Source organism: Lampris incognitus, chromosome 15 (assembly GCF_029633865.1).
Source record: "Lampris incognitus isolate fLamInc1 chromosome 15, fLamInc1.hap2, whole genome shotgun sequence".
NCBI classification, from domain to species: Eukaryota; Metazoa; Chordata; class Actinopteri; order Lampriformes; family Lampridae; genus Lampris; species Lampris incognitus.
In genome coordinates this window covers 22,738,751-22,754,988 of record NC_079225.1, presented here as the reverse complement: position 1 = coordinate 22,754,988, position 16,238 = coordinate 22,738,751, and the positions used below count along the sequence as shown (strand labels likewise).

The 16,238-nt window shown below is 41.2% G+C and overlaps 1 protein-coding gene across 2 annotated transcripts; it reads right to left on the bottom strand.

Annotated features, from left to right (window-relative positions):
* Nucleotides 1–5,591: 5,591 nt before the first annotated feature.
* Nucleotides 5,592–11,998, bottom strand: LOC130125241 (sphingosine-1-phosphate phosphatase 1-like). 2 transcript variants are annotated; one of them, XM_056294754.1, is made up of 4 exons: nucleotides 11,705–11,998; nucleotides 10,813–11,549; nucleotides 8,216–8,305; nucleotides 5,592–6,431 (listed from the first exon to the last, which is right to left on the bottom strand). In XM_056294754.1, the coding sequence occupies exons 2-4, from the start codon at nucleotides 11,545–11,547 to the stop codon at nucleotides 5,880–5,882; spliced, it is 1,377 nt and encodes a 458-aa protein (XP_056150729.1). In that variant the 5' UTR covers nucleotides 11,548–11,549; nucleotides 11,705–11,998; the 3' UTR covers nucleotides 5,592–5,879. The 2 variants fall into 2 exon arrangements, with proteins under 2 accessions (XP_056150729.1, XP_056150728.1); XM_056294753.1 differs by having other exon boundaries at nucleotides 10,813–11,998.
* Between the last annotated feature and the right edge of the window lie 4,240 nt (nucleotides 11,999–16,238).

Genomic DNA, 16,238 nt, shown 5'->3' with positions numbered 1-16,238 from the left:
GTGTATGAGAGCTACAAAGGGGGACGAGGTGGCGTGTCGTGAATAACGTTACACAAAAGCAGAAAACGTACCCAGGCACTTTCTAAACCCTTAAACAAGCCTCGTCCACCCTGTGGACTCAATGAACCGAAACCGCACGCAGCTTGAGGGGGAAAAAATAAAAATAAATTCACAAAGCCGGACTTCCGGAAAACAGCGGTTCAGACTTTTCAAAATAAAGGTCTCGTAACAATTGGCTCAATGTATACTCCACACCAGCTGGTGGTGGTAACGCAGCATTCGCTGTTCGCCAAACGTTAGTGAAAATAAGAACAAGAAAAAAAAGTTACCCTTTACGTTTAACCCTTGCGTGGTGTCCGGGTCTGGTGGTGGTTAGTAAAAGAAAAGTGATACAACGAATTCTTTTTCAGCCTGAGAGTCACTGGCCTCATTTTCTGTGAATAACTTGTAAAGAAAACATTTCCATAAAGTGAACGCAGTGCCCCCCCCCCCACACACACACACAAGTCATACATAAAAGTGAGACCCTGGGCCTTGTGTGTGTGTGTGTGTGTGTGTGTGTGTGTGTGTGTGTGTGTGTGTGTGTGTGTGTGTGTGTGTGTGTGTGTGTGCGTGTGCGTGCGTGTGTGTGTGTGTGTGTGTGTGGGGTTGCCAACTCTTTTAAATGGAAATATGGGTCAGGGGACAGGGACGGGGGTTGGATGGACGGGGCGGTGCGGGCATAACACATATAATGTGCCTTACACTACACACACGCACGCACGCACACACTCACACACACACACACACACACACACACACATATATATATATATATATATATATATATATATATATATATATATATATATAATAAGGAACGATTCCTTATTTTAAGGAACGGTTGGCAACCCCGTGTGTGTGTGTGTGTGTGTGTGTGTGTGTGTGTGTGTGTGTGTGTGTGTGTTCGTTTCAAGCACCAAAATGAAAAGGCAAGTTCTACATACCACTAAATCTGTAAGCTGTGGAATCAAGAACTGGGGTGCCTGTGACACAGCTTCATCATATGTGTGGAACTTGCAAGTGTATACAGGAGGAGTACAGATGGAGGAGCTCCTGAGAAGAACCAAGGGATGCGGGTTGTCCTGGACATGACACAGGGACTCCATGGCCACAACATCACATGCGATAACTTTTTTAACTTCACCTAAGCTCAGACAGGAGCTCCTCGAGAGGAAGCTGAAGATGGTAGGAACAATATGAAAAAACAAGCCAGAGTTCCCACCTCAGCTGTTGACTACTCGGAACAGGCCTGTCAATACACCTAAGTTTTTGTTCACGGCCGACACGTCCCTGGTGTCCTACGTGCCAAAGAAAGGCAAAAATGTGGTACTCATGATTACGCTGAATATAGACCTGTGATCAGGAGCGTCAAAAACCAGAAATCATAATGTCACAAAAGGAGGAGTGGAAAATTTAGACAAGCTGATGACTGGCCATATGTGATATTCTTCAGCATCTTGGACATCTTAGCGTACAATGCTTTTGTCATCTGGATGATGCTGAACCCAGATTGGAACAGAGGGAAGCTCCAAAGGAGACGCCGCTTTCTTGAGTAGCTGGGCAAAGCATTGGTAAAACCTCAAATCCAGAGGAGACAACAAGGACTCCAGCTTCTGCAGCCATTGAGAGAAGGATTCAGGAGAAGGATGCTGATGCTGATGCCCCATCCACCCAACCAACAGAACCACCAACTCCACAACCAGAAGTAAGTGTGAGTTATGTTGTTGCATGTTGTGTCTGACTCTCCTACCTTAGCCTGCTGTAATGACATATGTGTGAATGAGTGAGTGAGTGAGTGAGTGAGCGAGGGAGAGGTGTTTGTAAAATTTCTAATCTAAGTGTTCTAGGTTGCAGCCGGTAGCAACAAGAAGAAGCAATGCAATGTATATGGACCTAAAAGGGCGGGAAGACACTGTACACATGCACCAAGTGCAAGAAATACATTTTAAAAGATAAATAAAATATAACCTGGATGAATTTGTGTTCAATGGGGCTCATTTATAATTTCCAAAAAAAAAAATGCTGCATATAAAATTTGTCTTTCCAATTTGTTCAGTTGAAATTCAATTCAATTCAATTCAATTTATTGTCATTAAAAACAATATGCAGGCACGTGTAAAACAAAATGAGGGCTGCGGCTTCACCAAACAGTGCAAGACAGACATAGACAAAGCAATAAACGTCAGAAGTGCTGAAAACCGTTTCATATATATTTGTTCAAGATAAAACATTATTACACATGTCTTGATTACAATTGATTTTTATATAAAAATCACATTTTATCACAAAAAATTAATATGTAACACTTTTATTGATAAATTTGATCTAGCAGAGGTAAATGGCAAATATTTATGATATATGCTGTCTAAATTGCTTGTAATGGAGATACATTCCTCACTTGTTAAGTTTTTTTGTTGCATAATTTGTTATGGCTATATTGTTTTAAACACCTCAAAATGTCATAGATTCACCAAACCCATGATCATTGGGTGAATAACAAAAATACAAACACCATACAAGAGTTAATACAGATTTAAGAAGGTCAATTGTGCTCGTTTAATAACTTGGTAAAAAAAAAAATTCCATGAAAATGTCCTCCCACCAGATAAATAAAAATCACTTTAAAATCTAAAATTGCAAGCCATTGTCTTGGCATTTTTTTCAGATCGAAACTAGGACATGCAAAAATGTTCTGTCATGGTCACAATGACACACCAGTACACCGTTTACTGAAATGTGATGCGATTACACAGAAGAGACGTGGACCTGGGTGAGAGGATGGCAGAAAAACCAGCCTTATCTCACTAGCTCAAAGGTTACCTGTGGGAACTACTGACAGGCTTGATGGGGGATTTGGGTTCAATGAGATAAAGACAAAGCAAGCACAACCCCATGCTTTCATTCACATTCACAGATCTCTGTATTTTTTTGTAAGAATAATGTGAGTTAATGTTTGTTCAGAATTATGGTGGTAGACTTAAGCTTCTTACCTTTTTCTGTTCAGGAAGTATATAATGCCCTTTTAACTCTATATCCTAGGAAGCCTGCACGTCGATATGCTTCACCACAGTTTCTCAAAACTGGCTGCTGACTTCATCACTGAACCAAAAACTTATATTTTGGATCTCGCTCTTGAAACAAATGAAATCCCTAAGCTATAGAAGTCAGCATATGTTCTCCCACTCCTTGGGGGGGGCAACTGTTCTGAACGATTATCTGCCATATCAAAGCTTTTTCCACAGGCCAGTATTTTAGAAACCTTGGTTAGTGCTCATCTTAAAGAATTCCTATAAACTAATGCTATCTTGTCCTCAGTCCAGTGAGGTTTCAGAAAAAACAAAAAACAGTACTGTCTCAGCTACCATGAAGGTAATCAATGATATCACTAAGGCCCTCGATAAAAAGCTTCACTGTTTGGCCCTTTATACAGACCTGTCTAAAGCATTTGATACAGTGGACCACACTATTCCGAAGGACAGAATAGTTAATATAGGGCTGTCTGAAAAGGCAGTGGCTTGGTTTACTCGGGTCAATGGTATTACCTCCATCTTGCTATCTGTGTGTAGCAGAGTGCCCCAGGAGTCTGTCCTTGGGCCTCTTTTATTTACTATCTACATGAATAATCTGGGACCAAATGTTTTAAATGCTGATCTCCATTTTTACGCTGATGACACGTTGATTTACTGTTGTGCCTCAACACATGCCTGTGTGAATTTACAGCCTGTCTTTAATAATGTGCAACAAGGTTTATGCTTATTGAAACTCGCCTTTAATGCAAGGAAAACAAAGTTGATGGTTTTCTCTAAGGCAAAGAAAAGGCCTTTTATCTTACCAAAAATTATCTCCGTCCAGGGACATGAGATTGAGAAAATTGATTGTTTCAAATAACTTAGTATTTTAATTTATGAGTCCTTGACCTTTAAGGGACATATTAAGAAAATGACCACGAAACTGAAACCGATGCTTGGTTTTTGTTTTAGGATGAAGGCATGTTTCTGTAACCTTTATGCCTGTTTTATATTATCGCGACCTGTAGTCACATGCATCGGCCAAACGTCCTCAGTCAGCTGACACTACCATGGTGCACTGTGGGTAATCACAAATCCAAAGTCTCTGACTCATCACTGCATGCTTCATTCCAGGATTGGCTGGCCTGCATTAGACATGTGTAGGCTTAGCCACTGGTATCTTTTTATCTATAAGGCAATTCTTGGCCTTTTGCCTACTTGTTTGTGTAGTTATGTGTGTAGAGGCAATGCAGGAGGGTGTTCCCTGCACTCCCAGGACACTGTCCTACTCTCTGTTCCTAAAGTGGAAAGAAGGCTTTTAGCTATTTTGCCCTTTTTCTTGGAATTCTCTCCAGAGAGCTCAAATTGGTCGACCTGGTGTCCCTAAATGACTTCAAGTTAATCATGAAAAACAGAGACATACTCTCGTCTTGCCTGTTTTTAAGGCAACATGCATACACTGATACTGTTTTTCATTTTGTTTGTTGTAACTTTACATTTGTCTGCTGCTGCCTACCTTAGCCAGGGCACCCTTGTGAAAGAGATTTTTAATCTCCATGAGTTTCTTCCCTGGTTCACTAAAGGTTAAATAAAATAAGTAAAAAGATGCCATGTGCCACACAGTACGTCATCTAAGCGGAAACGCTTTTCTATATAAGATATGTCTGATTTGGTTGGCTAGTATTCCTATTTTTGTTAAATTTGAACTGAATTAGTATGCCACAAATATGCTCGACTGTTTTTTTTTCTCATCTGGATCAGCCATAAATGATATTTACTTTCCAAGGCATTGCAGTGTAATAGAAATGCAGAGTCTCTTTACCTCAATCACTAATGCAGATACGTAACACATCAATGTGTCAAATTCACTGAAGGAGAAATGGAAAGCAAAAGAATCTGTGCAAAGTTTAAATCTACACCAGTGTTTATATCACAAGTCATAGAACAGTGAAAAGTTGCTGCAGATTAATGTGGTTATAAACTATATTCGAGACAACCTAAAATATGTGTACCTCCATGTTTCCAGGATATGGATAGTCATTCTTTTCTTTCATCCATCCATTATCCAATCTGCTTATCCTTACACAGGGTAACGGGGATGCTGGAGCCTATCCCAGCAGTCATTAGGCGGCAAGTGGGGAGACACCCTGGACAGGCCGCCAGACCATCACAGGGCCGAAACACACACACACACACACATAGGGACAATTTAGTACGGCCAGTTCACCTGACCTACATGTCTTTGGACTGTGGGAGGAAACCCACGCAGACACAGGGAGAACATGCAAACTCCACACAGAGGATGACTCGGGACTACCCCCCAAGGTTGGACTACCCTGGGGCTCAAACCCAGGATCTTCTTGCTGTGAGGCAACCGCGCTAACCACTGCGCCACCGTAGATAGCAATTCTTTTATCCTTCGTAAATCCTTCAGATTGATCTGCTGACAGATAATGGGTTAAATTTACGCATAAAATCACTTCAACGATTATAAACCAAGGCATTCTGGAAAAAAACATTGATCGAAAAATCAATACAGACTAGAATTTGTTGTGTTGTTTATTAAATACAAACATTGTTACAGTATATTTCACAGATCCATTAACTACGGTTCCGCTGAGCTTCATGCTGGTTAATGAACCGTGCTGCTATTTCAGCTATGAATGTTAGTTAATCTTAATTGAGTTTTTGTTATGGAGAAACCAGACAGTTGTCTCAAAAAATCTGCAGAGTTATCCAGGTTAGTTTTTTCTTTTTATTGGGGGGGGGGGGCTTCATCATGTAAAGAGGACTCTTTCAGTTGTATATACTGAATTTGCAAAACAACACTTAGGCAAGGTTTAAGATGCTGAATAGGAGTGGAACCAGAAAGACACAATTGAAACCCACAACACTGTAGACAATGTAACGGTATGGCAGCTCTATTTTCATGTGCTGCCTTGCTTGTCTTACATCACTTGAGGGCAACCCAAAAACTTGACACAAAAATGGAATAGTGATTGCCTTCATCACCATCCTTGTGATGAGGAGGACAGCTACTCCAATGAGGAAGCGCAGCAGGGAGTGCATCACCAAGGTCATGCTCATGAGTGGTAAAGTTAGAGGCAGCATTGACAGTGGTGGATCAACCAGCAGCCCCAGCTGATGGTTAACATGGGTAGCCAATGCAGCCCCAACACCAGTGCCCAGGGCCTGAGCTGTGTCTCCCCGCGAGGTGCTCCAGGAATCCAGAGAGAAGGCCACCAGACCGAGGCTTACGTGTGACAGCACAATGACAAGTGGAGCGTAGGGGTTAATCATGTAGAAAGTGTCTATCTTGTCCAAAGCATGGTGGAAGAAGGCTAGGACGAGAAGGCTGTACAGGAACCCTGTAATTACCTCCTGAAAGACAGGGACATGAATGTGATGTGAACAATGCATGTCTGGAGAAAACCCATTTCTCCTACCCATAGTGCTGAGAATTATAACCTAGGAGGTGGTTATTGTAGCAGCTGTTCCAAGCAATCTTCAATTAATTCCCCAGTATTTGCAATAATTGCAATAAATTACCTATCAAGTGTGCCCGCATGAATAAAGTTACATGAAGCTTACTTTTGATTTAGGCAAATATTTTTAGAGTTCGAATGTAATTCAACTCCTGCAGATGGCAAGATTTCATTTTTAAAACAAAGGAGAGCAAAGCCTGCAAAACTGCCCTGCCCCTTTGATTGATGATAATCCAAAAAAGGAAAGAAAAACAAATGCTAATGTGTTGCACAGAAGCACCCACCCTCGCAAGTTCAAATCTTTTACATCAAGTCATAAAAGTCATCAAATTTTGCTGGCCTTGTCCAACTCCATACCAGTTGGAGGTGCTATAGGACCTTCTCCAGCAAAATATGCCATTAAATGGACAGCTATTCTCACACTAAAAAAAATAAAAATAAAATAAATTAAAAATGGAGAGGGAAAATCCCCATTTAAATCTTATTGTGCCACATTAATGATGTGCATACAAATGGATGAAAGCATTTGAACGTGCTAAACCTTAAGAAACCCAACTAACCCTGGTTGTGAAGCTATTACAGAATCTAATCTAATCTTATCTGCTGGTTGTAACCGGTTTATGCAAAAAACAGTTCATGGAAAGATGTGAGCGTTCCTTTTATGTGGACACAGTGAGAAATGTGGACAGTGAGTACATGTTTAGGGCAAAACATACAGCTCTCTTCATTACTCTTCCAAGTATAACGCTGAGAAGGAACCATGATGAACTTGGTACCGGTCATTTTGACATTGTGTAATTCTAATGTGTGTTGATGTTGCTTAAATGTTTGCATGGTTTGGTCAGCACTGGGCTTTTGACACAATAAATAAATCTACTGGCTTTTGTTTTGTGGCTATTACAAGTTCTGGCCTACTTTAATCAGCTGGTTGAAACTGGCTTGCAGCCTCTGCTAAAGGCTAACGTTAGACCAGTCAAAGAATATGGAAAATTCACAAATGATTCAAAATGTGAGATTAGGAGGGTACGCTAAGGTTGTGTGTTAGGCCACGACATTTACAACCATCCAAGGTGCATGTGATATTGTGCAATGTTAACTCGGTGACACTAGCCAACAGCCACAGCGCACATGTGGTGCCACAAGACGGAGGCGGTGCATTTGGTTTTGCTAAAGGTTTTTTTTGATTGACAGCATTAGTTATAACTGGAAGGTGAAACTTGAAATGTAGTTTACATTTACACCGACATCAAAATTGCCTTACCAAATTGCCTTAACTGGAACAGCGATAGTGCTAATCAAAATCTTTATTTTCTATAATCAATTGTGGCAGATTGTTTTCTACTGATTTAATAACCCAGTCTAGAAAGTCTGAAGTTATGTAGAACAAAAGTTCTTCCATTATTTGAAGAAGTTATGACTCACTATTGCAATGACTTCTTCAAATGATACCAAAATAACAATAATAGCAAAGGGTTTAGAACAGAACAACTGTGTATTTGCTGTAACCCTGGCAGTTGGGCCTAGTGCAGGGAGTGTGGCTAAACCGAGTTATCAGTTAGGCATGAAGATGTCATGTACAGATCTCTTGATGGCAGTGTGGCTCTGGGTGGACGCGGGTCCTTGGCTGTGCCCTTATCTTAATTGTACACCAGAGAGGGACTGTATGTTTGAAATGCTTACCAGAATAGAGTGCATGCCCATGTAGACTCTGCTTACACAGACCAGGACACTCCAGCAGAGAGCCACGCTAAAGCCAAGAACAAACGGGTACTAGGGAAAAAGAGAGCATGAAGAGGTCCATCAGATAATTACACAATTGTGCATATAGTAAAGATTTAAGGCATTGAGTAAAAAAAAACAACCCTGAATAACCTTTTTAATATATGGCTGGGTATTTTCAAAATTCATTAATGCCAATGCTATCAGGCTTGTAAACTCACACTTCCCACATTATTCTATCTATCTATCTATCTATCTATCTATCTATCTATCTATCTATCTATCTATCTATCTATCTATCTATCTATCTATCTATCTACACACACACACACACATATATATATATATATATATATAATCCAGTGATTCAAGCAAATTCTTTATGAGACAGTACAAGTCTCATAAAGAATTTACTTGACTCACCGGATTATTTTGCTCCTTATTTGTTGAGCACTTTCCCTACCGTTGAGTGTTTCTTCTAACAAGTTATATGTGTGTGTATATATATATATATGAATGTGTGATTATATTTTGTAATATTTGATTTCTGTTTTTTTTCCTCATATGTCGATGATCCCACAACATAATAGTACTGCAGTATTGGAGGCTACAGCTGCCACTATGCTGCAAGTACTAGAAAAGCAGTCATGTCAAATCTCCAAGACAAATCATTCCCCAAATGGAATAAATATCTGTCCTTGCGGCAATAATAAATATAACTTGACCTGTTCAGAGGGGATTTATCTTTTATCTGGTGTTTTCAGTGCCTGGGAGAATTAAGGAAGTTCACTTTATGGAAAGTTTAAGCTAATTTCTGACATCTGCCTCTTTTTTTTTGGACTGACTCAGGCTTTCTCACTTCCTCCCTCTCTGCAAGCTGTTGATGGTCTCTGCCCTCTGACAACATGTGTTCTCTTTCTACTCTTCAACTTCTCCATTGACTGAACTTTGTGCTTCATTTCATAAACCTCCTGGTCATGGCTGCCTCATCAAGGATGCAGCAGCGCATCTTCTCTTTAACAAGATTTGCTATTGAAAATATTTTATTACAGGTGATTCCTTCCCAATTACTTTCTAACAGTCTAATTCCTCAATAATTCCATTATTTGGTTCCTTTCTTATGGTACACTACTTTTAAAGCAGACCAAAATGTCTTAGTCTGTCATTTACATAAATGTACTAAGTTGATTCTAATGTTGGGTGGGAATGTCTGAGTTTAAATTTGGATACCAGTCCCAATTTAGAATGAATAACATGTATGAAGTTTTCGTCATTATTTTATACACACTTCTGACTCTCAAAGTTTACAAAAAGTATTAAACTGTCATACCGCAGTATTCTGACTGGCTAGACTGGCAGGTAAGATAATAGCACAGTCGGTTTGGCATAATCCATCCCTGAATTTAACCAGTAGTAATTGGAATTGGGGTTTCCATCATATTTTAAGCATCACCACCTTTTCAAATTGTTTGCATTTGGGATTTTTCCCAACTGTAGCCACGCATGTTGCTACCGACACACATTACTCTCCCTTCTCAGCTGTAACCTGGCCATTGCTCCATCCTAGCCATGACTCTTAAATAGGAATGACCTTCCCATCCCAGTGAGGACACTTCCCTGTCTGCACCATTACTTGCACTCAAATAACAACTGCAACTAAGAAAAATACTCATCTGAATCTTGTATCCTCATCCATGCCATCTATATTATTTTGGACCATTCTTGTGACTCAGAAGTTTTCTTACATCTCTTGTTAGAGGCCTTTATCAAGTGACTGACACTTGTACTTCTTACAACTAGTTGCTTGAACTGCTAACAACCTGGGAATTTAAGATTATGCTGTTAATGGATTTACTTTATGTCGCTCTGAATAGGAGCATCAGGTAAATGGAACGATTGGACATGCTGTAATCTTATCACAAGACCATGCAATAAGGACTTCAGGGCCCTTAATGATTTTCCACACGGGACAAACTTACACTTAAGAGTTAAATGGATAAAAAAGAGGAGAACTCTTTCACTTGGACTGAAATGATAATATGCAACATGTCATGTAATGCATATGCAAAAGTTGATGTTTGTGCAGGAGTGATGGCACAATTACAGTACAGTTAGGGGTAGGTGGTGAAGTTTGGGGTTAAAGTTAGGTAGTAGTTAAGAGTTCCATTTAAGTTAATGGTTAGTGAGGCTGGCATACACCAGTTTGGTTATCTTTGTCTAATTACATGGTTTCCAAGGCAATATCCATGGAGAATCTGCAGATGTGGGCTCCAACCCTGACAACCCTAAAAGTCTTTATCAATGCAATATAACATCTTATTACTGATTCATAACACGTTAATAAATTAGTAATTAACATTAATATAGTAACCACTTACAAACCCTTTTTAAGTATGGCTTGTTAAGTGGTACTTTTATACGGTATGTCCCCTTTTTTCTGCATGTATTAATACATTTCATGCACGAATGTTTCGGTTTCTCTGCCACTTTAAAATTTGGACCACCATGCCACACTTGGGCCAACAGTCAATGAATACATACTGCTACATAGTGATTACCTGCCATCGTCCATATGACAGGAGGAAGAGACAGAAGGGAATAGCGGTTCCCGTCATGGCGTGTGTTGATGGCATGCTGTATTCAGAATTGTAAAACACCTCCACCTTCACCACAGGTGGAGATGCCGGCCGTGACCAGCGCACCACATCCTTGGTGGACTGTCCCACAAACAGATTCCAGGCCCAGACCACGATCAGTCTCCGACTGATCAGAGCGTCCACGTTCCAAAAGAGGAACGGGAAAAACACAATGAAAAACATCTCATTGCCGAGCTCCGTCCCAAACGTGAACAGGTAAAACAGAAACTTGTTCTGTACGATGAACTCCTGGCCCGCGTCCCCGGTCAGCGAGTTCCTACGAAGGGGTTTCGCCCTGGCGTTAATTGAATTGACGGCGCCGGCGGGCCCGGCAGAGCCACCGCTGCCGTCGCCACTCTGGACCCTGTTGACCTGCGTTGAGGCGAAATCCCCAGCTGCGGACGTCTCCGGTACGGACTCCCCATTTCCAAGACGACCCGAGTTCGCGTCTTCTCCACTCTGCCACGCCTCGGCTCTGTTCCTCAGAGAGGGGTAGCCCTTCGCGGCGCCGCTCGCTGAAAGTTGGTTGTCCGCCTTGGTTGGTTTATCCGGGAAGGTCCCCTTGATGCCGCAGATATTTTGAAATCTTGCGACATGACAGGGTTCTTGGAGGTAATTGCACAGCCGCACAAACGTATTTAAAAAGTATTTCGCCATAGCTAAAAGAGAAAAAGAAAAACGAAAACCTAAAAAAAAAAACTACCAGTATATGACGCCCCTATCTAAAATAAACGTTGTTCTGCGGTCATAAAAATTGAGACCATGCTCATCGGATAAGGTTATGTGTTGCATAGTACTCGTCGCATTTGCTTACATTCAATAATATGAACTAATTTAGGGAAGCGGGATTAGTCGCTGCACGACCCACACACTGCATCCAGAGCAACGTTGTCTCTAAAATAACAGCGTCAAACCATCTGGATCTCCCGGTAGTGAAGGTTACAGTAGGGTTTTCTGCATGCCAGCCCTGATCTTCTGGGACGCTGGAGTTGTCTTAGCAATGACGATGGATGACAAAGCCGACCATATGAACAGCCACTTCCAAAGTCCGTTAGAGTTGACTATTATCCAAATTTACATAGGACAAACTGCGTCAATGTTTTTTCCTGTTTTCCTGTTTCCTGTTTTTCTTCCGGCCTTTCACTTCCGCCGCCATCCGCAGACATTCTCTCGAAAACCACGTTACCGGTGAGTGGCGCGTAACGTCACACAGATTGTCTCGATTCCCTCAAACCCCGTCCCGTAGTAGTGCCGGCAGCTACTATTACAGTGTCCCTACAGAGGGCTGAGGTTTAAGTTTAGGATGGGTAGTGATCAGTGGGAACGGCGTGCAACAGTTCGGCTAGCTTCGTGTAACCACGCGGTTTCCGAGAGAAAGTCCGTGAAGAATTAGTCCCCCCCCCCCGTCCTTCTTCGTCGCGCCTTCGTCGCGTCTTCATCGTTTGACATCCTAAATGTAAATTTACCACCACCTACTGGATCTATAATGAATTATATTGATTGCGAATACGTCTGGAGAAGTTTAAAAAGACATCGAACATTTCCCTCAGTCCAGCTCTGTAGTCTCATGCATGTATACACACACAGCGTGTGCATGTTTCTGTGTATATTAGTGTTTACATCTATTTTTCACAGGCTGAACTGATATGTGAAGATGATGGCTGGCTGGTTTATGCACCAGGCCAATGTGATAACTGCATTACCACTGCATTACTATTGGTTGCCTCACCAACAAGTGAAGGTATAATTAGTTATTACTGACAGCTGTTTAATAAGTGAGATGAGGTCACAGTCAAATGAGATGAGCAACACCATGGGGTGGATTGTGGACAACTGTTATGTAAGGCTGCTGTGTTGTTCATCCATGCACATTAACACATGTAATTCTATGTATCAGAAATGGGACTTTTCACTTCTTTCTGCTGCTCCCGTTAGGGGTCACCACAGTGAATCATTCGTTTCCATCTCTTCCTGTCCTTTGCATCTTCTGCTGTCACACCAACCACCTGCATGTCTTCCCTCACCACATCCATAAACTTCCTCTTTGACCTTCCTGTTTTTCTCTTGCCTGGCAGCTCAATATTCAGCATCCTTCTCCCAATACAACCAGCATCTCTCCTCTGCACATGTCCAAACCATCTCAGTATCCTCTCTCTTGCTTTGTCTCCAAACCGTCCAACCTGAGTCGTTCCTCTAATATACTCTTTCCTAATCCTGTCCATCTTCATCACTCCCAATGAAAATCTTAGCATCGTCAACTCTGCCACGTCCAGCTCAGTCTCCTGTGTTTTTGTCAGTGCCACCATCTCCAAACCATACAACATAGCTGGTCTCACTACCATCTTGTAAACCTTACCTTTAACTCTTGCTGGTACCCTTCTGTCACAAATCACTCCTGACACTCTTTTCCGCCCACTCCACCCTACCTGCACTTTCTTCTTCACCTCTCTTCTGCACTCCCCATTACGTTGAACAGTTGACCCCAACTATTTAAACTCATACGCCTTCTTCACCTCTACTCCTTTCATCCTCACCATTCTGCTGTCCTCCCTCTCATTCACTTATGTATTCTGTCTTGCTCCTACTGACTTTCATTCCTCTTCTCTCCAGTGCATACCTCCACCTCTCCAGGCTCCCCTCAACCTGCACCCTACTCTCACTACAGATCACAAAGTCATCCGCAAACATCATAGTCCACGAAGACTCCTGCCTGATCTCGCCCTTCAACCTGTCTATCACCATTGCAAACACCTGCACCACTCTTACATACTTCTCTGCTACTCCCGACTTCCTCATACAATATCACACCTCCTCTCTCAGCACCCTGTCATACGCTTTCTCTAAATCCACAAAGACACAATGTAACTCCTTCTGTCATTCTTTATACTTGTTCATCAACATTCTCAAAGCAAACATCACATCTGTTGTGTTCTTTCATGGTATGAAACCATACTGCTGCTCACTGATCATCACCTCTCCTCTTAACCCAGCTCCCACTACTCTTTACCATATCTTCATGCTGTGGCTGATCAACTTCAATAAAGGAAAATAAAACAATAATTTAAGTTAAATGAACTTCACCAAAAGTGTTTCCATAAATGTACTTTTTTTTCTTCTGTCATTTGAATGTTCCCTCAGCTTTTTGTCACCAAGATGAGTCTCTTGGTGTCCAAACTGTTGAACTACATAGTAGAGACCCGGGTAGTTGTGACTCCTTGCTACTGAATGTGTCTTATCTTTACTACTTAGGACTCCAAATCTGGTGACAAAAGATGACGGAAGATGTATATTGTTATCAGCAAGAACACATTTAAATCTTTGAAAAGTATACTGTACTACACTGTATCTCCCCCCTCTTTCAGTTTGAAAGGCATATTTAGCATTCTCTGTGAATTACCCATAAGGATTTTGTAATGTTATAAGGGATGTTGATGAATTATGCAAGTCATCAGCAAAAATAATTCTAGAGGTACAAGGAAACTTTCAAAATCTAGTAGGGGACTGTTGCACCCAGTAAATTACCATTTCTTCAAGTATTAGTTCTACAGATAAAACATTTTGTTTATTAATATTAGTGGGGTAAAAGGAACCGTACAACATCAAGAAGACTAAATACTGTGTTGCATTTATATGCAAAAAGAAAACATAATGATAGCTATATATAGGCCAGTAGCCTTTAAATACATTTAAAAAATAATGACAAATGCCTTTGAGAATACTTACTCCTCTGCTTGGATAATGAACACACGTCACTGATATCCAGCATAGAGTATATACATTAATTATATCATATTAATGTATCCATGTAAACTAACATGTTGAGTTAAATCTGAGTACCTTTAATCTGATTGTGTAAAAGGTCCCCTTATTTATCTGTAATTGATAATACCAACATGCCATAATTATTAAGTAAAAAAAAACAGAAGCATATATTTTGATATTGGGCGGCATGGCTCAGGAGGGAGAGTGGGTCACCTAGTAATGGGAAGGTCACTGGTTCGATCCCCAGCTCCTCCAGAGAGCGTGCTGAAGTGTCCTTGAGCAAGACACTGAACCCCTAACTGCTCCTGATGAGCAGGTTAGCACCTTGCATGGCAGCCTCCACCATCAGTGTGTGAATGGGTGAATGTGGGGCTTACATTGTAAAGTGCTTTGAATGGTCACTAGACTAGAAAAGTGTGTTATAAATGCAGTCTATTCACCGTTTATATTGGTTGTCCATAAGCATAAAGTGAGCAGATGAAATATAGGCATGAAGATAAGGTCTAATTGTCTTTGCAGCTATGACAAATATTTCCCATAAACATAGATTACATGTTATATACGTGCAAAATAGAAGGCCACAGCATGCATGACCCGCTTACAGCTCAGTCTGGTCATAGTGTTGGAATACATAATTCAGTCTAAAACGTCCACTATCTTATGACTGTGACCCATGTGGATGATTATGAGAGGTCAGGCTAAGGTAGGAGCAAACTACTTTGAACGGATTCAAAACTCGTATATTTGCTACAAGTCATAATATGAAGCCAGGTGTTATTTTTGTCAGACTAGTCCAGTGGTTCTCAATCAGGTCTTCAGGTACCATAAGTACTACTGCTTTTCTATTCGACCATGTAGTTGGGAGTGTATCTATGTTCCCTCAGCCCTATTTAAAGAAGAAGAAAGAAGATAGCTACTTTATTTTGTTATCGTATTTTACAACGAATTTGTTCTCTGCATTTAACCCATCCTATTGTATAGGATATATATATATGCATTGGGCAATATGTACATTGTTACATCATGCCAATAAAGCCTTTTGAATATAGGAGCAGTGGCAGCTGCAGCGCCCGAGGACCAACTCCAGTTCTTTTTTCCATTGCCTTGCTCAGGGGCACAGGTAGGAGTATTAACCCTAACATGCATGTCTTTTTGATGGTGGGAGGAAACCAGAGCCCCCAGAGGAAACCCACGCAGACAACACAGAAAGGACCTGGGACGGACTGGGGTTCAAACCCAGGACCTTCTTGCTTTAAGGCAACAATGCTAACCACTAGGCTACTGTGCCACCCCCCTATTTCGTTGAACTTACCTAATCTTAGCCTGACCTACCTTAACCTGACTTAACCTCAACCTCTACCTAACCTTAACCCAACGCTTTACCTTAACCAATAGCTAACTTATTCGCTACCTAACCCACAGGGTGAAGGAAACACAGGGCTACATGACCCCATGTGGTTCATATTGTGACAGGACTGAAACCTTCTTGAATGGTGGCTGGAATAACTGGAACAACAGCTGAGTGCAATTAAGTACCTGTCAGAGTAGAAAACCAGTACTAGTGGTACCTGATGACGGGCCACTGG